This window comes from Podarcis tiliguerta (genome assembly GCF_965153285.1).
Source record: "Podarcis tiliguerta genome assembly, chromosome: 13".
Classification (NCBI taxonomy): Eukaryota; Metazoa; Chordata; class Lepidosauria; order Squamata; family Lacertidae; genus Podarcis; species Podarcis tiliguerta.
The window spans coordinates 41,435,457-41,463,230 of record NC_139546.1 but is presented as its reverse complement, the minus strand read 5'-3'; the positions used below and the strand labels follow the sequence as shown (position 1 = coordinate 41,463,230).

The window sequence follows — 27,774 nt, the reverse complement described above, 5'->3', positions numbered from 1 at the left end:
AAAAGCCCAGCAACTCCAATCCTAGAAAGCTCGAAAACTGTGGGGTAGTAAAATTGTAAAAAAAAACAACTTCAATCCTAAAAAAAGAGCTCAACAACTTTGGTCGGCCCACACAGGTTCACTTCATCATGTTCACTTCATCTGGCCCTCTTTGAAAAAAGTTTGGGCACCCCTGCTCTAATATCCTACACTGAACATCTGTGATGGATCTGAATTGTTTGTGAGGCAGTATCAGTTTGCTCCTTCTCCAAGCAAACTCAGCTAGTGAGTGCTGCCAGGATTGTAATCAAAACAATGTTAATGAGAAACAAGACAGAGCTATTGGCATGGTTCAAAGAACCCAGATGTCTGCAGAAGCACATTTTGTTTTAAACAAACTAAGGGGGGGGGGGGAAGATTCTCCAAACGAGTCCAATGAGTACAGTGGTACCTTGGGTTACAGATGCTTCAGGTTACAGACTCCGCTAACCCAGAAATAGTACCTCGGGTTAAGAACTTTGCTTCAGGATGAGAACAGAAATCGCGCGCTGGCGGTTTCAGGTTAAGAACAGACCTCCAGAACGAATTAAGTTCTTAACCTGAGGTACCACTGTACTGGCTATAGAAAGGAGATTGGAAAAGGGAAGAGAAAGAGGAGTGGAATGAGAGACCTTGAATATGAGCACTCCTCTTCGGACACTTGGAGCACTAGTTTCCCCACTTCTGATATATACAAGTGCTCCTTCCCTTTACAGATTAGAAGCCCTCTCTGCTTTGTGATCCACTACACAAAATGACCCCCCCCCCCATATCAGATGCTTTGCTAGAACCAAATCATTCCAGGTTTCCTACTCAGACAACACTACCAGCATTCTTACGTTAAAGGAATAAAATGAAATATTTCATTTGCTTTATTTCCAGAATCAAGGGGGCAAGCAGGTGCAACTGAAGGAATTCAAGCTCATTTGAAGATTGCAGGAGTTTCCTCGCACATCATTAGTGGCTCTCTAGAAGTCCGAGTGATAAAGTGGAATGAAGAAATGCAGATCTGGTGCTTTTGTTTTCTGTGTCGACATCTTCGAGGCTGCTTTGGAGCTGGAAGCTTGTCTCATCTCCATGGGCTGCAGAGGTCCCTACCAGATGACAAGCAGTTTACACAACGAGCCGAGGCTGCTGGGTCATCAAGACTCCAAAGCGTTTCTTGATGGTGATCCTGTGTCGGGAATATTTGTCATCTGGAGAAAAGCGAGCAGGATGGGCTGAACACGTTGGCTGGCCAGTGGGATCCGCCTTCTGCAAAGCAGGGAAGAGAAGGCACAGCAATTTGTGAGCATACAAGTCTTGGTTTTAAATGTGTGTGTGTGTGTGTGTATATATATATATATATATGTGTGTGTGTGTGTGTGTGTGTATGTACAGTGGTACCTCGGGTTACATACGCTTCAGGTTACACACTCTGCTAACCCTGAAATAATGCTTCAGGTTAAGAACTTTGCTTCAGGATAAGAACAGAAATCGGGCTCCAGCGGTGCGGCAGCAGCAGGAGGCCCCATTAGCTAAAGTGGTGCTTCAGGTTAAGAACAGTTTCAGGTTAAGTATGGACCTCCGGAACGAATTAAGTACTTAACCTGAGGTACCACTGTATATGTATGTGTGTGAACATTGTCAGTTGACATTAAGAAGAACAACAACAATATCCCACCAATCTTGGCTTAAATGTGTATGTTAATATTGGCAGTCTATATGTGAGCAACTACAATCCTAGAAAAACCAAACCAGCCCTAAAAGCTACACATTCCATCTTAAAATCACTTTTATTTTCTTCATATCCAACCTTTCTTCCAAGGTACTGAAAAGGACATACATGCTTCTCTTCCCAATCTGAGCCTTGCAACACTCCTAGAGTGCCTTTCATGAAATCAAAACAAGGCATTCCTACCCACGTGCTTATATTCTAAGAAACAAACAAGTTAATAAAAATACAATTTTTCATGATCGCGAGAACTCCCCCATGTCTCTTTTCTTAAGATTTCAACAGACCACTTAGACCTGTACTGTACAATCTTTTTCCTCCTACACTCCTCCCCAATCCATTCACGAGACCAAAACCAAGTATTTAATTAACTTAAGGGGGGGGGGGATATACACAAACGAAAGCCATGCAATTACCACAATGTTAAATTATGATCTGGGTATCAAAGTAGCATGCAGATTTTGCACAGATAATTCCACATTTAAACAAATGACGATCTTTAAAAGAAACAATAGGGAAAGAAGATTAATTGCAACCAGATATGGGCTAACGCTAGGGCAACCCAGCCATATAGGTGGGGTATAAATAATCAAATTATTAGTGCATTAGTATTAGATGGAGCATAACAAGAATTGATATGCATAGCATCTGGATTTGGGGGGCATCAGGAAGAAGAAAGAGACTAATAATTTGGGGGGGGGGGCGGAGAGACAAAACGCCATTAAAGTAAAATCCTTACCTTGAGAGTGTAGACCCTATTTCCTTGTTCATCGAGGTAGTACTGCAGAAACATTGCTGCGGGTTATGAAAGCGTTAGTACTATACCTGCAGACGGATTAAAAGAGCTTCTTCCTCCCGATATACACGCGCGTCCATACAACCCACGTGCGCATTAGCCCCACCCACTTCCTCTCCAGCAGGATGCCTTAATCTGCCAATGAAGGAGCTCGTAAAGAAACCGGGCATTCTGGGAGTTGTAGTCTTTCGGCTTCAGAATTCCCGATTCTCATACAGTACAGTACTCCGCTCCAGGAGTCATTGTTGGTTAAATGCATTGTGGGAATTGTAGTCTATCTGCTCTAGCCACACACACTAGACTCAAATCTAGAATTACCGGTATATTGTACAGTTGGAAGGGACTCCCGGGGTCATCTAGTCCAACCCCCAGCAATGCAGGAATCTCAGTGGAAGCAACCATGGCAGATGGCCATCTAACCTCTGTTTAAAAACCTCCAAGGAAGGAGAGCCCACATCCTCTCGAGGAAGACCGCTGCACTGTGAAACAACTCATACTGTCATAAAGTTTTCTCCTAAGGTTGAGTTGGAGGTTCCTTCCTTGTCATTTGAATCCATTGGTTCCAGTCCTACCCTCCAGAGCAGGAGAAAACAAGCTTGCTCCATCTTCCATGTGCCAGCCCTTTAGATATTTGAAGATAGGTATCCTTTCTCCACTCAGTCTCCTCTTTTCCAGGCTAAACGTACCCAGAGTTCCCTATTGAAAGTCTGCATCTTTCTCTACTGAAAGCACCTCTACAAATAATGTGTTGACCTGTACCTCTGCAAAAGGGGGTGGGCAGGTGGGTACACGTGCCTGGTGGATAGGGGTGGGGCAGGTACCCAGAGGGCCCTGCCAGAGGCCTGCCGGACTTACCACTGTCATGCCAAAAAAGCTCTGTGTCTCCCAGCTGACTGGGGACTCCTGCCCAGGGCCTCAGACAAGCTCTGCATGGACTTCTTCAGGCTCAGGGCCACATTACTTTGTGGGCAGCCTTCCAGGAGGCATATGCCATCAGTGGTCAGGGCACGAGTCAAAAGTGCAGAATAGTAAATGTAAGGTTTGCAAATTTAAAGTAGCTTTATTTTTGTACCCTGTTCTATCCTCCCTCCAGGTATCGTCAGAGTTCAAGGACACATACCTGCCAGGTGAAAAAACAAAGAGGGTGTTAAGCGAGGACAGGTGTGGCCTACTGAGACAAGGAGCGCCTTGGGAGCATTCATCCTGATCGGTTTGCAAGGAGGTTAGATCACGTTGCTTCAAGCAATTGCTGTTCCCAACCTTTCCTCTGCATTTCCCTGTCATGACAAACAAACACCTCGAAGGGCCCAAAGGCAAGCTGAGTAGCCTGATTCTAAGTGGTCAAGAGGCAGGCACAGGATCCCAGCAGGAGAGGGCAAAGGAGGAGTTTCTGAAGTGCTGGGATCTTAGGGCCCATGTTGGGCAACAGATTCTTGCATTACAGGGGGTTGGACTAGATGACCCTTGTGGTCACTTTCAACTCTACGTTTCTTTGATTCAAACCAGATGTTAAGCATGGGGTATAAGCGGGAGCCCATGGATGGCCAAACAAAGTTTTACATGCAGAGGAGAGGACAAGAGATAGGCCTAGTTGTGGGAATGGCTGTATGTCACTGGGGTTCTAATAAGCCTCAGAGCCAAGCCATATAGAATAGTTAAACCAAAGAATTAAGAGGGAAGATAAAACAGGAGGCGATAATTTAAGAAGGCCTATCAAGCTCTCATTTGGGGATTTCGAGCCTGGTGGCATCTGTTTGCTGGTGATACCTGCCGGGGCTTCTCTTTTACATCTTAGTCAGGTGTGGCTGTGCCAGGTGTGGCTGTGCAATTCTTGCATCGTTGCCTGGATGCAGTTCAGGGTAAATAACCTGAAACTGAATCCCAGCAAAATGGAAGTCCTATGGGCAGGTAGTTCACATGTCTGGGAATGGGAAAGATCTTCCAGAACTGGACAAGGTTGCACTCCTTCAAAAGGAGAAGGTGTAGTCTGGCAGTACTCTTTCATCCATCTTTATTGCTGGAGGCACAAGAGGTCACAGTGTCTAGGAGGGCCTCCAGGCCTAGATAAGGATAGCCTAGACAAGGAAAGCCTTGTCATTGTGACTCATGTGTTGGTAATGTCAAGGCTGGACTGTGGTAACATGCTCTGTGTAAGGCTGCCCTGAAGGCTAATTCAGAAGTGCAGGATGCAGCATCTAGGTTGAAGAATGGGGCATCCTATAACACCGACTTTACTCCAGTCTTAAAGCAGCTGCACTGGCCAATAATAATATGCTGCTGAGCAGGTTTAAGGTTTAGCATTGACTTAAGAAAATCCTCCCAAATGTTGGACCAGGCTGTTTGTCCACATTAGCCTACCCGATCACGAAGCTCATTAGGGGAGGGCCTCCTGGTTGTGCCGTAAACTGCAGAGATTTTTACTGAGGAAACTACGAAGACAGCCTTTTCAGTTGTGACACCCTCTCTATGGGTCAATTCAAAGGGTTTGCTCTGGTTTGCAGAATAAAGCAGAAAACACACACACACACACACACACTGCCCAGGTGAAACTTCTGTCAAATCATCAGACCCCAGAGAGAATTCTTCTGGTCTCTTCCAACTCCCCAGTTCTATGATTCTCAGATTCTCAGTACCTTCTCAAAACTTTTCTTTCCCAAAGTTCCACAGGGGAAGCCATGGCAGTTAAACAGTTTCAAACTGGTCAAGATTTGTTGCTTGTTGCCCTCAAGTGGCATAACCCTGTGCTTGCATCTGCTGCCCGATGTCAGAGCAGACACAAAACAAGTCAACAGGCACCTCACAAACAACTACTGTATTGCTATTTTAATTTGGGCTGGATTTGGGCAGGTAGCACCTCTTGCATCATTTCTGGGGACGTGGGTTGGGAGAGGTGTGTATCTTTGGTGTGGACCAATGCTGGTCAGATTCCCCCTGTCACTTCTTCATTTTCAAATGTCTATAGACAGAGGTAGGATGAGCAATTGATAATCAGGAAAAATCATGCCCAATCTTTGCAGCAACAGCAACAACAACAACAACATTTTTATTTATAATAATAGGCTGGGTTGGAGAAGTCACCTGTTTGTTATCTCTGCAGATCCTGCTGTTGTTAAAGACCCAGGAGCGGGAGCCAATAGAAAGGTTGACAGCCCACGTTGGAGGTAATGCTGAGATCGAGTGGAACACCTGCTCCTTGTGGAATCCATTAACAGCCCTTGCACATGAGGATACTCAGGAAACAGTATGAAGATGAAATCAGACGTAGCATGCAGAATAGAGATCAGGCCTGCAGGTTAGAACTTTAACTTCCTCCCCCTTATTGGAACCCCCAAGGTGTCTAGGTTCTGGAATTGTTATCCTTCAACCTTCGCACCTAGAGTTGAGTCAACAATGATGGATCTTCTTGGAAACCAAATGGCATCATTGTGAACTTCCCAGAAGGACCTGTATCCAATTCGTTTCCGTCAACGATCCCACAACAGGACTTTACGGAGCAAACACAGACAGGGCCCCAGTTCCTTTGAACAGCTCTCTTTGATCCATATTCCTTCTCCCATAGGGCCATGGCCTCTCAGGCCCACACCCCGGGCCCTGCCCCACCTTCCTGCCCACCCAGTGCCCCCTCACTGCTCCTGCCCGCCTTCCCTGGGACGGCTCTCCTCGTGACCTCAGCCGATGCCCCGGGGAGCAAGCTGATCATCAAGTTAAAAAGAGAAGGCCCCATGATGGGGGGCGCCGAGGAAATACCCCGGACCCAGACTTTCTTTCTGACAGGGATGCCACTGGGCTGGGCCACCCAGCGTCGGGATGGGCCAGCAGGCCCCGGTATCCGCACAGTGTTGCTGGCGAAAGCTGGCGAGGAGCCAGGTGGTAGGAAACAGAGAGTGCCAGAGGCCATGCCATCTGCCCGAGCGCCCCCTCCTAGTGATGCCTCCTTTGCCTGTACCTCCAAGGGGGTTTATGAGAATTATCGGCGCTGGCAACGCTACAAGGCCTTGGCCAGGCGCCATTTCCCTGCCACGCCTGATGCCGAAGCTCTCGCCTGTTTTTTCATGTGAGGGTCTTGGTGGCAAGGATCATTTGGTTTGGGAGACAAGGGTGACCTAGAGTGGGGATAGTAAGCAGATAACAAACTGTGAGGATTGGCAGGGGGACTGGTCAGCCTTGGGTTGCTATTGATTGTGACAGCAAAAGCATTGGTACTGAGATGTGGGATCCCACTGTTTTCTAAAGGCACTGAATCCAACAAACACAGAATGGTTGAAGTTAGAGGGAAGGCCTTGAGTCATGAGCAAAATGAGTTTGGTGGCAGAACTCTCCATGCAAAATAAGGATTTGGGAGTTCTGAATGTTTCACTTTATGAACCCTGAAGCCCTGGTTGAAAACTGAACACTAATCCTAACTTTGCCAACCCAAGACCTCATGGCAATTCCCATTTTATACCCTGGGGAAATTGTTGAAGTGCGGTATCAACTCACACAGCCATCATCTTAAGGGCTAGTCTTTCCTGTTTATCAGCAGAATCAAGAAGGAACCCCCCACCTGACCACACTGCACTTGAATATGCAATTGAAAAACACATTTCAATTAGAGTAGTCATGCATTCCAGGACCTGCAACCTGAAGTGGTACAATTAAAACCAGGGAGTGGGGTGAGGTAGCTTTAGCACTTAATTCTGCTCATTTCATAAGCTGAAAAGTATTGACAAATTGCAATCAGAGGTTGCTATAACTGCTCAAAGTTCTTCCGTTGCAGAAAGGGTGCTTTCCAAAGTATTCAAACCCATGTACCAGTGTAACAACAACAACAACACTCCTTGGCACCTATTTGAAGGTTGTCTCCTTGTCTTCTTTTAACCACTAGGCTATACTGCCTATAAGGGATGCAGGTGGCACTGTGGGTTAAACCACAGAGCCTAGCACTTGCTGATCAGAAGGTCGGTGGTTCGAATCCCAGCGACAGGGTGAACTCCCGTTGCTCGGTCCCTGCTCCTGCCAGCCTAGCAGTTCGAAAGCACGTTAAAGTGCAAGTAGATAAATAGGTACCGCTCCGGCGGGAAGGTAAACGGTGTTTCCGTGCGCTGCTCTGGTTCACCAGAAGCGGCTTAGTCATGCTGGCCACATGACCCACAAGCTGTATGCCGGCTCCCTCAGCCAATAAAGCGAGATGAGCGCTGCAACCCCAGAGTCAGCCACGACTGGACCTAATGGTCAGGGGTCCCTTTACCTTTTTTATACTGCCTATACTGTCAAGTGAGGTTAAGGAGCTAAATTGGGGTTAGAAAAGGCTCCATAAATGTCATGATGGTCAAAGTTGTGGGTGGTTGTGGGGGTGAATGGCTATGACCTACACCCAAATGTGTAAGCACATTTAAAGCACATGGCTTCTCCCAAAGGAACTAGGGAACTGTAGCTTGTTAAGGGTGTGGGGAATTGTAGTACTGTGAGGGTTAAGCTACAGTTACCAGGATTCTTTGGAGAAAGTCATTGCTTGTTGGGAAGCAAAAGATATGGTAAATAAAAAGAAGAATTCCCTGGATGCCTAGATCCAAGTTTGGAGAAATTTAAAACCACATAAGTGTGGAAATATAGGTTGCTTTAAAATATCCCCTTCTAAGTTGCTTCCAACATCCCCCTCTATCATAGAAAGAGACCACGTGTATGGTAAGTTTTAAAAAGTTTACTTATTCAAAGGTCAGATTCATGTGCTTTCCCATACAGCAGTAAGAAAACACAGGCTGTCAAACTTAGTTTCCAAAGTGGTGAATGATTCTAATTTATTTGCATAGAAACACAAAGATGGCTTGCTTGAGCCATGCGATCTGAGCTTGATAACCCTTCCCCAAGGTGAGGGGGGGTGTGACCTACCTAAGCTTGACAGCACATCTTACTCTATGGTCTTAACCCCTTCATGAATTAGACTTAAGCATGCTGGTTATATGAGGACAGTTATGCCACAGCCATATGTGTTAAATGTGCTTTAGATTTTTGGTGTGGGTGTGACCATAGAGGCAAGGATTGCTGTTCACATTTTAGAAGCTTTGCTCTCACTGATGTGACATCATCGTCCTGCCCCTGCAGCCCCGTCCTCCGCTCACTGGCACGCCTGCGTCCCGACATGACCCTGGAAGATGGGGTTCCCCGTGCCGTGCAAGAATGGGAGCACAGCAGCAACTTTGAGCGCATGATCTTCTATGAAATGGCAGAAAAGTAAGAGTTCCCTACCCACATATGGGCTTACGGGCGGCTGGCGGGTGAAGAGGTTCCCTTCATTTTGACTTCGCCCTCCCTCCTCTGCCCTTCCCTTTCTCAGGTTCATGGAGTTCGAAGCAGAAGAGGAACAACAGATCCAGAAGATGAAGCTCTTGGCCAGTTGCTCTCAGTTCCAGGCCCCAGCTCCCAAACCCAACAAGCCACCTCCATCCCCTGCCCCTGAGTCTGGGCAGCAGCAAGGTAGTGTCTTCCTCCCACAATCCTCTGCATTTTGAGCAAAACCCTTACCCATCTAGACCAACTATTGACCAACAGGGGTGGCTCCTAGGAACTAGTAGGGCAGAAGGCAGAGAATTCAATGGTAGGTGGAGGCAGAACCAAAGACGGCAGAGCCAACCAATTCTAGTGTCTTCCTCCCCACTTCCTCCTCCCTACAAGGGGCAACTCTGGGGCTAAGGAGAAGGAAGATGGCAGCTTGGGCCACCCGCTAGATTGATTGTAAGTCAGAAGGCAGGCAGGTGAGGGCTGGCTGAAGGCAGACAGAGGTTGGTGGGGCAGTGCCCTGTTTTGACCTAATGGATCAGCATCCAAGGCCAATAGGAAGAGGACCTGATGGGGAACTGGAATGCAAATGGCTAATGAGCTCCTTTTCTTTCCTCCCAATAATAATAATAAATTTAATTAGTTATAGCCCGCCCATCTGGCTGAGTTTCCCCAGCCACTCTATATTGCTTCCCTGTCTGGCAAGTTTTCACCCCAGGCATCCGGTACGCCTTTGATCATAAAACCCCACATGGAATTGACTTCCTGGTTCATTTTACACACCATCTCCATGTGCTAATTCTTCCCTATGCCCAGGAGACTGTGTGGTGCTTATTTTAAAATCGCAACTCTGAGCCATATTCTGCTGCAAGAAAACCTGACTTTATGCAGATTTCAATACATTTTATTTGCATACATATATATATGCAGATTTAAATACATTTAACTCTGTTTGCTGTGCAATTGATTCCGGTTCCCTTAGTTATGGGATGGAGCTATGCAGCAGCCCTGAGCTCACTTAAATCCTTGCTTATGCTCCTCTCCCCATGAGCCTTGTCTTCTGAGACACCGTCTGGCGTATTTTTGAGCACTTCCTCTTAGCAAGAAGATACCGAGAGCAGGGGTCACCAACCATTTTAGGCCTGTAAGGATATGCTGGGGGGTACCATCCCCTCTCACTATTCCAGGCCTAGGCAGAGATCAGCTGCTGCAGGCCCTCTTGGCAGAGTGCTAGCTGTTCTCCCAGTTGCCAACCCAAAGGCAAAAAAGGGTGGGTGGGGAAAGCAGGGCCTGATGGCAGCCCACCTCCTCCCAAAAGCAGAGTAAACCTGTACCCATCAGGAATGGCTACACTCCTTTTGAACTACTGTGATAGGTCAGCAATGAGTGGCACACGCCATTCAAGTTCACCTAGCCCAGTGTACTCATGTAGGATTGACTTCACGATCTCCATGCTTCCCCCAAAGTCTACATCCCCAAGAAGTCAGCTTCCAAGAGCCGCCAGCCTCGGCGTCGCCAGCGGCGTCCGCCCAGCACTTCCACCCCAGGAGCGCCCAGGGAGATCCCTGCCGAGGCGGTGCACCAGTATGCTGAGATCATGGAAGGCCTGGACACGAGTTGGGAGGAGGAAGAGGACGAGAAGAAAGAACAAGGGGTGTGCAGCAACCCCCAAGAGCAGGAAGAGGGGGCCTTCCCAGATCCTGCCCTGCTGCAGTATATCGATCAGTTATGTGATGATGAAGAATTTGTATGTAAGGTAAACAGCAGTGGCGTTTGCTTCATGGGAACGGAGCAAATGTAAATCTTGCAACTCTTCTCTCAGCCCCTCTCCAGGCTGTTGGTTTTTTTGCATGTATACTCTGCAACAAGTCACTAATACAATAATAGTGCATTAATGGCAGGTTGATACAGGACCGCCCACACATCATTCTGATTTATTAGTTGTTCTGCAATCCTTCCCCAGTGTTACTGCATTACTGCTGTCTAGAGGGGCACCACTTGCACTGTAGCGGAACGAAAGGACAACAAACAAACCGGAATATTTGTAGAATGAAAAAGTTACAGGATTTCAGGAGGGCCATGCATTGATAAAGGAGTATGTCCACCCAGAAACCCTTTAAAGTACAAACAACATTGATAGCGGAATCATGTGTGATGGCCTTGATACCATCATGGGCACACATTATCATGAATGCACCATAAGAAAGGACGCCTGGAGGGGGCCATAATACGATCATCATCATCAGGGTAAATCCTACTAGATGATAAAAAGGTGGCAGCCAAACACACAACAAACACATGGTTAGCATCCAGCACCAACTTTGACTTTTGTGTCTTGTAGCTATAACAGCACAAGCCCAGCTTTAATGCACTACTGAGTGTTGCTAAGCAATTATCCAATGGAGCTGTGTATTTTACTCCTCCCTTTATTACTAATCTCTATCATAAACAGATATTTATAGTCCTCCTCCAGCCTGCTGCCCTCTAGAGATTCTTGGACTGCAGCTTCTATCATCTCCAACCATTGGCCATGCTGTCGGAGGCTGATGGACGTTGGAGTCCTACACATCTAGAGGGCACCATGCTAGGGAAGGCAAGTCTCAATCCACACCTGTGCCTTGGACCACAGCATTCCATATGCTGAGTTTGTCTTTCTTATCCATTCATCAATCCACTTCCTTTCCCTGCTTCATGTCTCCACCACCTGAACCTGACCTTAGCTCCATTAACCCTTCCCCTCTTAGAATTCAGCGGTCTCTACCCACCATTTTGGTCTTACCCATCCATGGCAACGTTGGAAACTCCTCTGCTGACAAAGCCTCACTTCCCCAAAGCCTGCATCTTACCCCTCTCTCTGCTGAGTGATGGCAAAAGCCCATGGGGTCCCGGGCACACATACAGGGTCTGTGTCCCTGTGGAGAATAGAAGACACAGTGGAGGCTGTTGTGCCTAAAGAAATATGATTTATTCACCTATTTACACTTCCAGTCTGTGTGGAGGGAGTTCATATCTTACTGCATACACATTTCCATAGGCAGCAGCGCAAGGAACCTTCAGGGAACCTCTCTCCAAGATCGATCTCAGCCCCTTTCTCCCCTTTTTCTTCCTATAAAACCCTTTTTCCCCCCTCCAGAGTTACCCTGGCAGCTTCCCCAATCCCTCTGTTCACACCTGGAGGGAAGAGGTTTATGGCCCTTTAGCCATATCTCATCTCACAAGATTGGTTTGCATAAGCCAGCCCAGGAATTCCCTGCAGTTTATTTTTTAATCCATTTCTCAATGAATCAAAATCCTAGCATTTCTTCATTCCTAGGTTTTAGGGGGATCTCTCCCCTAACCCAGATCTTTAACAGTATTTTTAAACAAATGAGTTATTACATTATCTCTTGGGTGAGGATTGGGCATGCAGACTTTTGCTCCTTTTCAGCCAGGCTCAATACTACAAGCCATGACGCTTCCCCTTCCTCTCCCCAACAGGTTGAAGCTGTCATTCATCCACAGTTTATGGCTGACTTGCTGTCTCCAGAGAAAAGCCAGGATCCTCTAGATCTGATGGAGGAATTGGCGGAGGAGCTAAACTTAACACCCAACCAGGTAACGCATGGAATTAGAATGGGGTGGGAATCGGGACACGTGGGGAGTTTCAAGGCTGCAGCTTGGGCCTGCTCATGTGGCCAGTTCGGACCACGGCAGCCGTGGTTATGTCAGCTTCGCCACTGTGCCTTCTAGCCACAGCAGCCTGTGGTTTGGAAGTCTTGCACAGAGAGGTGTGTGAAGCATGTGGAAAAGACAAAGAAGCCTCGTTTCCTGTTTCCATTTGAAAGCCGCTGTTTGGTCAGAACGGCCATGGTGCAAATTGGAGGACTATCTCCTCCCCTTCACCACTGTCAAGACTGTCCCAACCATTTCGTGTTGGTTACTACCCATACAACTGGAAACTGACCATAACACTGAATGGGGACATAGCATATTTTCCATCCATGGAATCCTATTTTTGCCACATCAGTGCCCATAAAGTGACATTGGCAGTGGCCTTTGAAAGGCCAGACCAGAACTCATTCCCTCCAAAATAGGCACATCCTATCTCATGATGATGATGATGGTACTGTGCTCATCTGACTGGCCCAGCCACTTTGGGTGGCTTTCAACATATTTAAAACATAATTAAATATTTAAAAACTTCCCTATAAAGGGAATATGTCTTCTAATGGCCTTCAATGAAAATAGGGACATCGTAAGGAAAAGTGGGACCTTCTGGGGTCAAATCAGAAACCAGGATGGCTTCTGTAAATCCGGGACTGTCCCTGGAAAATAGGGACACTTGGAGGGTCCAAACCTGCACATGGCTGTGGAGGCACAAAATTATCCCACTACGGGGCTGAGCTGAGAGGCAGTGCTGGCAAGACTTTCCCCATAGCTACTCTGAATTGATCCTTTTTCCTTTCTGTCTACAGCTGACAGAGAAGAGACTCCTGGCGCTGTCGGAAGAAGAAAGGGAGCCCTCTGTCTACCCTACATCCCATTCTGACTCCACCCCCTCGCAGTCTGAGGAAGAGGACGAGGTCAGTGGTAATGGAAAAGGAGAAGATGCATCATGCCATGCCCTGAAGAGGCCTTTGACCAGCAAAGTCATTAGAAGCAACCAGCCAGAATTGCCTATGCCAGCCACCAGTTCCCCACTGGCACATCATTCGCAGCAACGAGGCTTTCCACCAAAAGCGGAGAGTTCTTCTCACAAATGTGGCATCCAGGACTCTCAGGAAGCAAACCTACTACTCTCCCTGAAGAGCACAGTTGAAGAGGAAACCCAGAACTCACTGGGACGAGGCCAGGTTCAAAGTCATGGAAGCTCTTCTCATAGCCAGTGGGCCACACTGGAAGCTACTCCTGGTATAACAGGAAACGCCAACATTACTGGGAACTTAACATCCAAAGGGGACAACAAAGCCAAGCAAGGTATTGCAAGGCCCCATGCCTTAGAACATTCAAAGCAAGATGGCGGCCAAGAAGGAAAGGTCAAGCAGCATGCTACAGGGCAAGGCAGCCTTGCTGTCAAAGGACAGTTCCATAATGGGATGGAGCTGGTTTGGAATAATCTAGAACCACCCCACAACAAATGTGAAAAACAAGATGGTATCCAACGAGGGGAGGTCAAATGTCTAAAGAAGGCTCATGCTATCTGGAAAATACAGGAAGATGATCCAAAAGGGACCGACCATGATCGTCAAGGCCTAAACAAAATGTTATTAGAAGATCGCATAGCAGCAGAAAGGACTTTGAATGGGCATGGGGGACAAAATGTTGACTCTGCAGAAAAGGCCAGAGGTCAACTCCAAGTTCAAAGTAATAGGGGGCCGAAGGAAATCTCCAGTAGAAGAGAACTTGACTGTCAAGGTAATGAGATGACATCTCACCCAGATAACCAGATAAAACAGGAACTCCTGCAGGCTGAACGTGAAAAGCAAAATGGCTGTCAAGGAGAAGTAGCCAAAGATCAACTCCAGTCCCAAGGCATTTATAGAGGGGCAAAACCTACCTCTAATGTAACTGTAACTCAGTTTGGAGGCATCAAGCCATGTGGAAAAAGCTCAGCAGTGCAAGACAGTCTAGCATTGAGCCCCTCTGGACATGGGAATCATCTCAATGGCCAAGAAGCACAGGTCAAATCTCAGAAGAAGCCAGAGGCTAACTGGAAGCAAATGGCAACGACATCAGTAAAGGACAATGGCTTGGTCAAAAGTGTACAGTTGCCTGCAGATAATATATCATTAGAGAAACAACCAATTTCCAGTAGACAAGATGGCCAACAGTCCATTGACTCACCTGTGTTGGAAACAGATGGAGGAACTAAAAAGTCACATGTTGAACCCAGCCAGGGAAACAGACAGAAGTTGACTTTATCCAATTCTAGTCGGATAGGGTTGCTTGAAGAGCAGCCCACAGGCACAGATTCTGAGCATGTGCCATATTTCACCCTCTCAGTACTGGAGCCTCAATCTCCAAGTATCCAGAAGTGCGCTGAGATATTCCAGAAGTCTCAGTGGCCACTCACAGATCAGTGCAAAGTCACGCCTTGGGTGGAAAACCTTCCAGATGACAAGCAGAACCCAGAGTCCACGCCAAACCCTTCAAGCTACGTTGCCACAGTGGAAGCTGATGGAGGCAGTTGCAGTCCAGCTGGAGCTCACACTCCTGTGGCTGCCAGTTCTGGGAAAGGGGGAGCAGCGTTTCCACTACCACAAGGTGGAGGAAGCAGTGGAGGCAGCCATGGAAATGATGAGCCCAGTCAGAGATCTGAGTCTAGCGATCTGCTCCCTTCTAAAGCCCACAGGGGGCTCATCAGTTCAGAGAGTAACGCAAAGAACCCGAGTAAGGGGGAAGGGGGAGATTTGCTTGAGAGAGTCGCCGTGGCAAAAGACCTGCTTCCAGAACTCCCCGGAAGAAGCGTGGAAGACATCCTTAAATATGGCGCTAAAGAAGACGACGAAGAGGAGGATGAGGAGCTATCTAGCTTCTCCTCCTTGCTTGCCTCTAAGCTCAGCCTCTCCCCTCACAGTGCCCTTGCACCTCTCGCAAGGGAACAAGGGGACACCCTGTCCTCCTCACCCACGGATGCTGGGAAGCAAGGTGCTAAGACAAGGCATTCCACGAGGGCGCAGGTGCCCCAGAATTCCACCACCCCACCAAACAGGAGCCCAGAAGCCAACACAGCCACCCAGCACAGTCACAAGAGAAAGAACAATGGCTCAGGTACACGGAGGAGCAAGCGCCTTCGCAACCAGTAGCAGTGCTCCTTTCTTTCAATGGAGGCTAACTCTAGCAAACCCTGGGAAAGTCTCTTAAAGTCCCCATTTTGGCAGCTGCCACCAGTGCTGAGATTTCAGAGCCCCGCCATTACTCACAATAGTACGGGTAACAGGGAAAAAGACCGCCGAAATACCTTGACCGAGTCACGATCTGCCTAGATACGCTTCCCATGGGACTTGACAGAGACCCCCTCCCTGCATTTGTTCCAATTTCTTAGCAAATTAAAAGAGATATTGAATCCAACTTGCTTGGCTGCAAGCCTGGCTCTGAAAGCTCCACCTTAGAGACTGCTAGCTTGCCTAATATTGAACTCATGTTATCCTGTGCCGATCTGTTTTGGAATTGAAAAAGAAGGGAGTGCTTGTTTCTGCATACCTGTGGAAACATATACATTTGATTTAAAAATAAAATTAAATAGGGTTTGTGTGTGTAATAAAACAGAAGAGCAACCCCAGCCTGAGACAAGCCTGCACTCAGTGGTTTCCAAGCCTATAAAATTTTGAAATGGTCACTTTGGTTAAAAACAACAGGGATAGGGATTTGCCTTCTTCAGCTGATAGCATCCTGGAGGCGAGCATTAAGGTTGAGAAGAGAGGAGACATGAGCTTTTAAAAATCCCCCTATTTGAGCTACACAGGCAGGCTTCAGGAAGCAAAGGGAAGAAAACATGATACTTCTGCCCTTTCTCACTGTCCTGAACCTCCTGGCTATATGACAGGTTCAGGGCTGGCAGCCAGTCCCAAATCTAACCCCCTTCCCTGTCTCTGAATAATGCTACAATGCTCCAGTTTCAGGCTGGACAGAGCCCTGGATAGAATCACTCTTGTTAAGAGGCTGGCGACACAGCACAACCTTTTGCTCTCATCTTACAGCCGAGTTGAATGCAACCTTGGCACGTAATGTGCATATCTTACTTGAGTTCAATGGAGGCTGGTGGCCACTGAGGCTGGTAGGGCAGAAGGTAAGGAGACCCACAGGAGGTGGAACCAAACCCATTGACAGGGCAGAGCCGTCTAATTCTAATCTTGTCCCCATCCTCCCTATTGATTTCTACAGAGGCAATACCGAGATTACAGCAGTAGCAGGGAGCGGGGTGAGATGCCACTGCTTACTAATGCTGCTTACTGGGAAGTAAAGGAGGGCAGAAGGTTGGGGAGGTTGACGTGGTGCAAACGTGCCAGCAGGAGCCCAAGATTGGTTCTGCCAGCGTGTCTGCGCAGCGCTGTGGTTGCTAGTGCTGCTGTGCTGCCCTTCCTCCTCCTAGCATGCAGTAGCGATGCGACCAACCAGAGATCAGGTGAGCAGTGATGGTGTCCCATTATGCCAGCCACTGGACAATGGTTGAGGCAGTGATTGGCAGTGCCTCCCCCTGGATTGGTTGTAAGTAAGAAGGTAGGCAGGTGGGGGATGGCTGAAAGCAGAGAGAGAGAGTTCTGGGTCGGTGTTCCACTTGCCCACATGGAGCAACTTCCAATGTTTGAACTAAAAACTTTAAAACCTTCGACTAAAAACCTTGAAACTCAAGGTCTTCTGCAGCCACAGCCCAAACTCCTTCCCCCAGTCTTAGCAAACAAACAAAATCAGGAACCACCTTTGTTTTAAAACTTAATACATATATCTTTTTTTTATTATAGAGATATAGATATTTATTTTATATATAAAATAGCACTTTTTATATTTTACAAAACAGAAAATAAAACGAAAAGCAACAGTATCTCACCCTTCCGTCCTTCCCTTCCCGTTGACAAACGAACAAAACAGAATATCAACAACGTAAGATAAAATGATATAATTAAAACATAACAAAAATAAAACTTTTAAAATAAACGGAGAGAAGCCCCAATCCCCAAAGAACTTGCGGCTGTGATTCCCCGGTTACGGTTGCCCTGAGATGGGGGTGTCTCCGCCCCCCTTTGCCTAACCACCGTGGCGGCAGAGAGCGAGCAAGCGAGCAGGAGGGGCGGGGTTTGCGTGGCCAAGGATGTGGCATGGCTGTGTGTGTTTGTGTCTGTGTGTGTGTTTCGTTGTATACACATGGCTAAAGAGTTTTCAGGGGGTTTTCAGTCTGCCTTGCTCTTGGGAGGGGAGGCAGGAACGCCATTAGCATAGGTGGGCGGGAGGCCAGGCTTGGACAGAGTGCACGCCACGGGGGGGCGCAGGTACGTGCTGAAGAGGCGGGCGTAGTCAGGGTGGCGGAGAGAGAAGTCTTGGAACTCATCTGGGTAAGAGAGAAAAAGGAAAGCAGGGTGAATATTTTACTTCATTGATTAGCTTTATGTACCACCCTTCATCTAAAGATCTCGGGGCAGTTCACAACATAAAAAAACCACAAGATAAAAAGCACAAATAAGGAATATCAGTGTAAAAGTGGTCTATGGGTAGCCCTAGGAGAATCCCCTGGCCTCAGAAGTTGCGTCAGTATGGACCAGGCGCTGACACCCTTTTGGGACCCATGGGTCCATTTGCAAACCTAAGAAACTCTTGTGGGCTCGCCTGACAAACATTGCAGCTATTCTGCCAGCTACAGCAGAATGCATCTTTCACAACAAATTTCAGCAGGGAGGGAGGAGATGACTCTGTGGGTGCCAGCGACAGACGCCATGTTGGACACCCCGGGGTTGACACTTCTTCCTGCAACTTTTATCCACCTCCTGACTTTTTGCCCCTTACCATAGCTGTCCCCAAACCTCTTCCATAATCATTCCCATAACCCTCAATCTCAACATTTCCAGAGGGGCTTCCTCGTCATTTTCCCTAGCTGAGCTGACCAAAATCAACACATCACACTTCTCATTTCATTTCTACCCAATCGGCAACCTCTTTCCTTCCTGAATGTATATTTAATGCATATGGCTTCCCCCAAAGACTCCTGGCAACTGTTGTTCACCCACTCAGAGAGCTGCAATTCCAAGCACCCTTAACAAACAAACCACAGTTCCCAGAATTCTTTAGGGGAAGCCATATGCTTAAAATATACGGTGTGGATGAGACCCTGGTCTGTACCCACTTCCTAGAAGTCTTCAAAACCCAACGCCCTTCTTCCTCAAAACTTGGTGTTAACGAGCCCTTCATGTACTTGACATACGAGACCCGTCACACCTCCCCTGTACCTTCCATGCCCCGCTTTTATGAGGGATCTCACCGAGGGTCAGTCCATCTTGGCTGTGGTCCCCACAAAGTCGACTATAGAGTTCGGCCCCATCTGCACCTGGTGTGCCCAGCAGGAGGCGCAAAATGGCGCAGAATCCATCTTGGCAAAGCCGACTGTTCTCTGCCTCACCGTCTGTCTCCGTGAAGAGCTGGCGTTGTAGAAAGGGGTGTGTGTGTCAGGAACAGAGATATGAACTCTGAATGCAACATTGCATATAATGCTCTCTTTCCCGCCACAGCAGAGACTCCTCCCCTTTAAACCTTTGGTTTGGTCCACTTTGCCCCAATCCCCGCCCCTTTCGTTCTATAGCCCACCCAGACCGACGCAGAGACACGCAGCCATGTCTTCCATCGCTCGGATTAAAGGTAAAGGTACCCCTAACCATTAGGTCCAGTTGTGGATGACTGGGGTTGCGGCGCTCATCTCGCTCTATAGGCCGAGGGAGCCGGAGTTTATCCGCAGACAGCTTCCGGGTCATGTGACCAGCATGACTAAGCTGCTTCTGGTGAAACCGGAGCAGCACACAGAAATGCCATTTACCTTCCCGCTGGAGTGGTACCTATTTATCTACTTGCACTTGACGTGCTTTTGAACTGCTAGGTTGGCAGAAGCTGGGACTGAACAGGAGCTCACCCTGTCATGGGGATTTGAACCGCGGACCTTCTGATCCGCAAGACCACAGCAGCACGCAGCCATGTCTTCCATTGCTTGGATTAACCCCTTTCTAAACTCACAATCCCCCTTGTGCTTCACGTGGACAGAAGTCCTGTAGGGACCACCCTAGAACTCCCCTCCCTGGATGCTTCTCCCCAACCAAGATGCTGAGATGCATTTCCCCCCACCACTAGGAGAAAAATGGCTGGGGGAGTGGAATGCAGGGGGGAAGCAGCAAGCCAGAAGGGCTAGGCATCACCCCATACCCTCTAGCCAGCGCTGTCCAACTCATTGTTTAGATGTTTAGCAGAGAATTGGGTTTCTCTGTCTCCATTGAATCACTAGCTTGACTTTCTCTCCATCAAACTCAACCACCGCGGTTACCTTAAAAGCACGAAACGTCAGTTCCTGTGGGTTGTGCTCTCCTTCCAATGCCTCCAGGGCCAGGGCCACTTCCCGGGAGTCCATGTTGCCATCGGCATCCTGGGAAGAGATGCAAGGAGAGAACTGATTGTGTTGCACACCGAACCAGATGTTCTCCTGGCTCAATTTTAACCTCAAAAAGTAGTGACGCATTGGGCAGGGGGCTGGATTACCTTAAAATCACCTTTTTTGGGAAGCTGTTCACAGCCATAGCTCACCCATGTTTCACTGTTATTTCCCCCATTCTGTTTCCCATCAGATTTTGGCTATGTGCAGGCAAAACGGAGGGCAAGTTAGGCCTACATAGCTAAGACAATGGCGGCTTTTCCCATGCAGATCACAATGGCCAATCTTAGCCAATCGGGGAGCACATTAACAGTGATTTAGAATTTTTGCAGCCATTTTCACAAAGCATCTCCCCTTGTTTCAGGATATTCATTGAATACCACATCTTTCCATGTCCTTTCTATTTTGGAAAGGCAGTGTGGTGCGGTGATTAGAGCGTCGGACTAGGACTAGGACCTGGGAGGCCAGGGTTCAAATCCCCACTTGGGCATGAAGCTGACGCTGGGGCAGTCATGGCCTCTCAGCCTAACCTACCTCACAGGGCTGTTGTAGGGATTGGATAAGGAGGCGGAGAGCCACTTTGATCTCCATGGAGAAATAGTGTTGGGGGGGCGGGGCGGAAATGCAATGAATAAAATGCATCATTATTATTTATTAAATTTCGATGCTGCCCTTCATCCAAAGATCACAGGCTGGTTTACAATATTAAAAAAAAACGGAAAAAAGACCATAGTAACAAACAAAAAACAATAACCCCAGCACGTTTACAGCGGTACCTCGGGTTACATACGCTTCAGGTTATATACGCTTCAGGTTACAGACTCTGCTAACCCAGAAATAGTATCTCGGGTTAAGAACTTTGCTTCAGGATAAGAACAGAAATCGTGAGGGAGGCCCCATTAGCTAAAGTGGTACCTCAGGTTAAGAATGGAACTCCAGAACGAATTAAGTTCTTAACCAGAGGTACCACTGTACTTGCTACATTTGCATACTGCCGTTCTGCCAAAACCCTCAAGGATGTTTTGCGTTTAAAATACTGGCTTACGATTGCACAAGCCGCTTCTGTGCTTTCCCTCCTGCTCCCACTTACCTGTTGGAAATAGGTGCAGAGCCCTTCAACATCCTCAGGGCAGGCCAGCCCCAGCCAATGAGCCAGCTCCTTCGGCCCTAGCTGCCCTGATGCACCAGCAGGCAAGGAATCCAGCTGGCTCTTGACTCCCCCTGTTGGGCACCTGCAGGAAGGGGGGGAACCAATAAGGAAAGCAAGGTTTTCACATTTACCGTAACAAGTACAGTCACACCTCATGTTACATGAGGCCCGGACTTAGTCAACATCTTTATCAACGACTTGGATGATGGACTCAAGGGCATCCTGATCAAATTTGCAGATGACACCAAACTGGGAGGGGTGGCTAACACCCCCGAGGACAGGATCACACTTCAAAACGACCTTGACAGATTAGAGAACTGGGCCAAAACAAACAAGATGAATTTTAACATGTAAAGTATTGCACTTGGGCAAAAAAAATGAGAGGCACAAATACAAGATGGGTGACACCTGGCTTGAGAGCAGTACATGTGAAAAGGATCTAGGAGTCTTGGTTGACCACAAACTTGACATGAGCCAACAGTGTGACGCGGCAGCTAAAAAAGCCAATGCAATTCTGGGCTGCATCAATAGGAGTATAGCATCTAGATCAAGGGAAGTAATAGTGCCACTGTATTCTGCTCTGGTCAGACCTCACCTGGAGTACCGTGTCCAGTTCTGGGCACAACAGTTCAAGAAGGACACTGACAAACTGGAACGTGTCCAGAGGAGGGCAACCAAAATGGTCAAAGGCCTGGAAACGATGCCTTATGAGGAACGGCTAAGGGAGCTGGGCATGTTTAGCCTGGAGAAGAGGAGGTTAAGGGGTGATATGATAGCCATGTTCAAATATATAAAAGGATGTCACATAGAGGAGGGAGAAAGGTTGTTTTCTGCTGCTCCAGAGAAGCGGACACAGAGCAATGGATCCAAACTACAAGAAAGAAGATTCCACCTCAACATTAGGAAGAACTTCCTGACAGTAAGAGCTGTTCGACAGTGGAATTTGCTGCCAAGGAGTGTGGTGGAGTCTCCTTCTTTGGAGGTCTTTAAGCAGAGGCTTGACAACCATATGTCAGGAGTGCTCTGATGGTGTTTCCTGCTTGGCAGGGTATGGACTCGATGGCCCTTGTGGTCTCTTCCAACTCTATGATTCTATGATTCTATACATTTGCTTCAGGTTGAGTGTTTTCAGGTTGCCATAGGGTTACTTCCGGGTTTTGCCGCTTGTGCATGCGCAGATGCTCAAAATGACGTCACGCGCATGTGCAGAAGTGGCAAATCGCGACCCGCGCAGGCGCAGATTGCATTCCTTTCAGGTTGCAAACGGGCCTCTGGAACGGATCCCGTTTGCAACCAGAGGTACCACTGTACCCTTCTTTTGGATTTCCCCACATGCTTCACTCTGCCATGGATGATGAGGGGGCATGTCTGCCCGTCGCGAGAGGAGACTGAAGGGAAACGTAGCTGCCATCAGAAAATGGCAACGTGGCATCCTGGGCACCACCGCTGCTTCGACCATCATGCTGTGGCTGGCCCTGATGTGGGACCCTCTCATGCACTCTTGAACTAGTGGCTTTCTCCTGCCAGTGACGCACGCCCCTTGCTCTGCGGCAGAACATCTGCTTTGCACATAGAAGGTTCTGGGTTCAATTCCCAGCATCTGCAGACAGGGCTGGGAGAGACTGGGGAGCTCTGCCAGTCAGTGTGAACAACACTGAGGTAGATGGACCAAGAGTCTGATATGAGGCATCTTCCTTTGCTTCCTGTGTGTTCCCAGCACCCCCCCCCCCCGTTCCTTTTTTTTTTTTTAGAGAGAACAGACTCATCTAGACCAGTGTTGTTTGGCTCACAGTGGCTTCCCGGGATCTCAAGCCAAGATCTCTCTCAGCCCCTACTTCCTGATCCTTCTAACTAGGGATGCTTGGAGTTGAACCTGCAACCTTCCTGCACACAAATGCGGCCTCTCACCTGGCCTTCCGAAGCGCTTTGCCCAACTCCCAGATGCGTGGTTCCAGGGCCACTCTCAAGCGCCCCACGACGGTGACTGGAAGGTTGCCCACAAACTCGCAATCTGTAGCTGGGATTCCCAGGGCTCTGGCCAAACAAAAGGGAGAAGGGGCAAGAAGCAAAGGAGAAGAGAGGGGGGGAAAGGTCTAAGTAGCAAATTGAGGCCTCGCCTGATAAGAGGAGGGGTTTCCCATCAGCTTGCGTCGAGGGCCAATGCTGCAGTCACACTTCCTGCCCACAAACATCCTGATCGTCTCCCCCAGACATTAACCACCAGGGACTTGAACCAGCTGCCTAGGGGTGATGGGGTTTTTCCTGCTAGCAGAAAAGCCTCTCTCTTTCTCTTTATTTTACTTGCTACTTCTTCTTGTTCTGACTACAGCTACCACATTCCCCATTTCCCTCAGGTTTAAATGCTCACAGTCCCTGCGGCTGCTTCTGAAACCTTTCAGGCAGCAGAAATTTTCACACTGTGAAAAAGTGGAATGGAGGACTTTTGATCGTGTTTGTGCAACCTGTGGGGCTGTAGTGGGGGGGGGGAGTACCCTTGATTTGGGGCCTGGGTCCAGCTTTTTCGCCTCATCTCTTCCACACAGCCACTGCCTCTCCTCCCCATTTCTGGGCCTCTTTGGTCGTATCTGTGCCATACACAGAAAGCACATCGCTTCCCCTCAAAGATTCCTGGCAACTGTAATTCCAAAGATTTCTGGGAACTGTTAAGGGTGCTGTGAATTGTTGAAGGGTCACTGTCAGGGAACTGCCATCAGTGCCGGAGGGAGAGAGCAAAATCCAGAGGGATTCCGGAGAGCGTCCCGGGATTGGGAGAGGCAGCCCATCTTCTGGGGAAGAGAATCAGCGTAGCACCAGTGGAGAAGGGGGGCAGATGGGGGAAGCGGCAAGGCGGTCCCATGACTCCTTGCCGGAGACCAGCGGGGAGAGTAGAGGTCCTCCGCTGCCTACGCCCTCCTTGCGCAGAAGGCTTTCGCGCAGAGAGAGTAGGAGAAGACTAGGCGTCAAAGAGCTTCTTTGCTGGAAGAAGTTTAAGAAACGCCCACTGACGGATTCTGCCAGCGATTGAGACAGCCATGGGTGAGTGGCTGTCCGGACAGAAAAGGTTCACTCAGGCAATCCAGCCAGGTGTTTGCACCGGCTTACGCACGAGCAACCCCTAGAACCATTACAGTCACCTTCACTTCCCAGAATTCTTTGAGGGGGAAGCAAGGACTTTAACCAGAATTCCGCCCCATGCCCAGCCTACCAAAGTCCCTCACTCCCCCAAACTACTAAGACCCGTTCCCTCTCCATACTTACTTGGCCATCACTTTCTGCACATTGTTAGCGTACAGTGTGGGGTTCACAGCCTCCTCAGCGCTGGGCTGATAAACTGGGAGGAACTGAAAATGACAGGAAGAATTATGAGTGCGATCAGGGAGAGATGGCTTGCTGTGGGTCTGATATGCGATTAAGAGTTGTGATGGTCCACGAAACCTTCTAGGAAGGAAAAAAACCACAGCTTTCCCCCTACTTTCTTTCCCCACTCTGCTAGGACTTCCCACCCCCATTTTCCAGTAGGAGAGAAATTTCAGGGAGCCTTTACTTAGGAGTGAGCTCCACTAAAAAGTGGGCCTTGTCTCTGAGTAAACATCCTTACAATTGCTCTGTACGTTGCATGCCATCCCCGCTGCTAAATAGTAGTAAAATGAGTTCACCTTTGGCAAATGAGTATTGCATCTATTTCAATTCCCCTCAAAAGTTCCACCCTGTTTTCCCTAGAAAAAAACAGCAGCAAAACATTTCTCCCTCTCTATGGCTTCAAATTTCCCAGAAATTCCCATAATTGCGTATGATAAAAGAGTTATACCATGCTAGTGGTGGGGATGAGGGGTGTTGAAAAACTACTCCCTTCAAAAAGTGGAGTGGGTAGCTAACTGAATCTGAATTTATGGATTTTGACTCTGAATCCTAAAGAGTTTGGGCAATCTGGGACTTAGGAAGCATGGCACAGTAGGGGGCACTGTGTTGCAAAAAAAAAGAGAAGGGAAAAGAGACATTTCCTTACCTCTACTTCCACTGTTGTGCAGGGCTGAGATGCTGTTAACCAGATGACTTTTAACCTGAAAGGACAAAAGTGGAAGGTGACCCTTGGCTACAAACCAAGCCCCCACTGGCCTGCAGAACAAGCATACTCCACCCCACACATCAGTGCACACAATGTTCCAGTATTTTAATATTTTTCTGGAAGCTGCCCAGAGTGGCTGGGGAAGCCCAGCCAGATGGGTGGGGTATACCATATTTTTCGCTCTATAAGATGCACAAGACCACAAGACGCACCTAGTTTTTGGAGGAGAAAAACAAGAAAAAAAAAAATTCTGAATCTCAGAAGCCAGAACAACAAGAGGGATCGCTGCACAGTGAAAACAGCAATCCCTCTTGCTGTTCTGGCTTCTGGGATAGCTGCACAGCCTGCATTCACTCCATAAGACGCACACACATTTCCCCTTACTTTTTAGGAGGGAAAAAGTGAGTCTTATAGAGCAAAAAATACGGTAAATAACAAATTATTATTATATTATTATTCCAGATTTGATGCCCCCATGTCAATTACTCACACTCCAGGTCCTCTCCATGCCCATGTCGTCGAATCCTATAAAGAAAAGAAGCACTTTTAAAATAATATTTAGGAAGGTTTGTCATGGCATCGAATTCAGGTGCACAGCTGTACGCATGTGCAGAGGAACTGAAATACAATCTCTTCAGCTGCCTCACCATCAGTACCTTTAGGAACATCAGAAATGGAACGATGCAAAGCCAAAACATGGGGTCTATATAACTTAGCACCAACTGATAGTGGTTCTCCAAGGTTTCAGACGGGGAATATTTCCTAGCCCTACCTGAAGATGTCAGTGATGGAAGCTGTTTGATGTTTGATCATCTTGTTAATATTCTGTTGGGAGCCACCCAGAGTGGCTGGGGAAACCCAGCCAGATGGGCAGAGTATGTATGTATACATATATACATACATACATACATACATACTATCATTATTCCTCAAGTCAATCAGATGTTCTACCCGCCCTTTCCTAATGTTCTTATAGACTCACCAGAGAGTTTGGGTATCGAATGAGGACTGGCTGGATGGGGACACCAGATATGAAGGCACCTGAGGATGAAGAACACACACCCTCAAGACTTGCTCTTGTGTCCTTCGTTTCATTCTTTTCATGTCACTTTTAATCTGTGTACCGCCTTTCTGTATTGCTATACACAAGGCGGTTTTGCAAGCTGAAGAAACAGCAAAATAGATAGCAAAGGCCACACACCTAATAGCAATCTGACCCAATGCTGGAAAAATATCTATAATAAAAACAACTTAAAAATAAACAACTTAAAATAAAGCAATATTAAATAATCCATTGGAATATAATAGTAAAGAGAAAACTTAAATGTCTACAAATTAAATTATTATTTACACTTAACACGTAAATGTCTGCAAATTAAATTATTATTTACACTTACACAGTTTACATTTAAGATTACAGTCGTACCTTGGATTTCAAATGCCTTGGCTCCCGAACAAATTGGCTCCCAAACAATTGAAACCCAGAAGTGAGTGTTCCAGTTTTCAAACGATTTTCGGAAGCTGAACATCTGGCGCAGATTCCACAGCTTTTGATTGGCTGCAGGATCTTCCTGCAGCCTTTTCAGAAGCTGCGCTTTGGTTTCCAAACGTTTTGGAAGACGAACTTCCAAGGTACGACTGTACAATAAAGAATTGCTAAACTGCCAAGAAAACTCCATGGACAAAAACCATGAGCTTGACGAAACTGTGGGAGGCAGTGGAAGACAGGAGTGCTCTGGTCCATGGGGTCACGAAGAGTCGGACACGACTAAACAACTAAACAACAACAAACAACAGTGGTACCTCGGGTTACATACGCTTCAGGTTACAGACTCCGCTAACCCAGAAATAGTACCTTGGGTTAAGAACTTTGCTTCAGGATGAGAACAGAAATCGTGCTCCGGCGATGTGGCAGCAGCAGAAGGCCCCATTAGCTAAAGTGGTGCTTCAGGTTAAGAACAGTTTCAGGTTAAGAACGGACCTCTGGAATGAATTAAGTACTTAACCCGAGGTACCACTGTATAATCAATGAAAATAACAGCAAGTCATCCTATGGTTGGCTGAAGGTAAACCCAGGCTGTGCCCCCATTTTTGCTGGATTGTCTGCCCAGTGTGAATGAGAGGAGCATAGCTGTCAACGTTTCCCTTTTAAAAAGGGAAATTCCCTTATTCTGAATAGGATTCCTCGCAAGAAAAGGGAAAAGTTGACAGCTATGGAGAGTAGAGTTCCTACCTCAGCTAAAATGCCCTGCACCCACTTCTGTTCACAGGCTCATCCGCTCAACTCCCCACAGCCTCTTACCTGGTTTAAATTTCAGTAAGGCTTTCTTGTTTGAGCAGGTTCCCTCTGGGAAAAAAAGTACCTGCAAACAAGAGAAGGGGAAATAAAGTGGATTATCTTACTCAGGGACCCAAACTGGTAACTCAGGAATGCAAACTGCAGCTCCTGTAAAAACCTTACTTGCGGCCATTTCCCCTGGGAAGTTGCCCGTTTCTTCACTTCCTCCACTACCTTCTTGCGAGAAGCCGGATCATGACGCGAGACCAGGATGGCCTGGTTAAACCTCAGCAGGGCTGGTGGGGGTGGAAGAGAAAGAGAAACGGGATTCAGAAGAGCAGGGTGGACTTAGGGGCATCCCTGGGTCATCGCCAGACACCTCAATCCTGGTAATGG

General features: G+C 47.7%; 3 protein-coding genes across 8 annotated transcripts in view; 1 reads left to right on the top strand and 2 right to left on the bottom strand.

Annotated features, from left to right (window-relative positions):
• Positions 1-858: 858 nt before the first annotated feature.
• NOP10 (NOP10 ribonucleoprotein) lies at positions 859-2,632 on the bottom strand. Its single transcript, XM_083410904.1, has 2 exons — positions 2,472-2,632; positions 859-1,272 (listed from the first exon to the last, which is right to left on the bottom strand). The coding sequence occupies exons 1-2, from the start codon at positions 2,523-2,525 to the stop codon at positions 1,132-1,134; spliced, it is 195 nt and encodes a 64-aa protein (XP_083267030.1). The 5' UTR covers positions 2,526-2,632; the 3' UTR covers positions 859-1,131.
• On the top strand, positions 1,171-15,833 carry NUTM1 (NUT midline carcinoma family member 1). Of its 6 annotated transcripts, XM_083410061.1 has the most exons (8): positions 1,171-1,305; positions 3,622-3,750; positions 5,626-5,820; positions 8,610-8,738; positions 8,842-8,981; positions 10,250-10,539; positions 12,261-12,377; positions 13,238-15,833. In XM_083410061.1, exons 3-8 carry the CDS (start codon positions 5,750-5,752, stop codon positions 15,566-15,568), a joined length of 3,078 nt encoding a protein of 1,025 aa, XP_083266187.1. In that variant the 5' UTR covers positions 1,171-1,305; positions 3,622-3,750; positions 5,626-5,749; the 3' UTR covers positions 15,569-15,833. The 6 variants fall into 6 exon arrangements, with proteins under 6 accessions (XP_083266187.1, XP_083266191.1, XP_083266188.1 ...); XM_083410065.1 differs by lacking the exons at positions 1,171-1,305; positions 3,622-3,750 and adding an exon at positions 4,682-4,998; XM_083410062.1 differs by lacking the exons at positions 1,171-1,305; positions 3,622-3,750 and adding an exon at positions 4,684-4,820.
• A 1,349-nt stretch (positions 15,834-17,182) lies between these two features.
• The window catches only part of LPCAT4 (lysophosphatidylcholine acyltransferase 4), a 31,857-nt gene continuing 21,265 nt past the window's right edge, over positions 17,183-27,774 (bottom strand). Inside the window, exons 4-14 of the mRNA XM_083410345.1 lie at positions 27,562-27,674; positions 27,403-27,463; positions 26,083-26,141; positions 25,591-25,625; positions 25,041-25,095; positions 24,293-24,375; positions 22,943-23,068; positions 20,975-21,116; positions 19,780-19,878; positions 18,733-18,889; positions 17,183-17,808 (exon numbers count right to left, since the gene is read on the bottom strand). Of these exons, the coding sequence (XP_083266471.1) occupies positions 17,651-17,808; positions 18,733-18,889; positions 19,780-19,878; positions 20,975-21,116; positions 22,943-23,068; positions 24,293-24,375; positions 25,041-25,095; positions 25,591-25,625; positions 26,083-26,141; positions 27,403-27,463; positions 27,562-27,674 (1,088 nt within the window). The 3' untranslated portion in view covers positions 17,183-17,650. The remainder of the gene's footprint in view (positions 17,809-18,732; positions 18,890-19,779; positions 19,879-20,974; positions 21,117-22,942; positions 23,069-24,292; positions 24,376-25,040; positions 25,096-25,590; positions 25,626-26,082; positions 26,142-27,402; positions 27,464-27,561; positions 27,675-27,774) is intronic.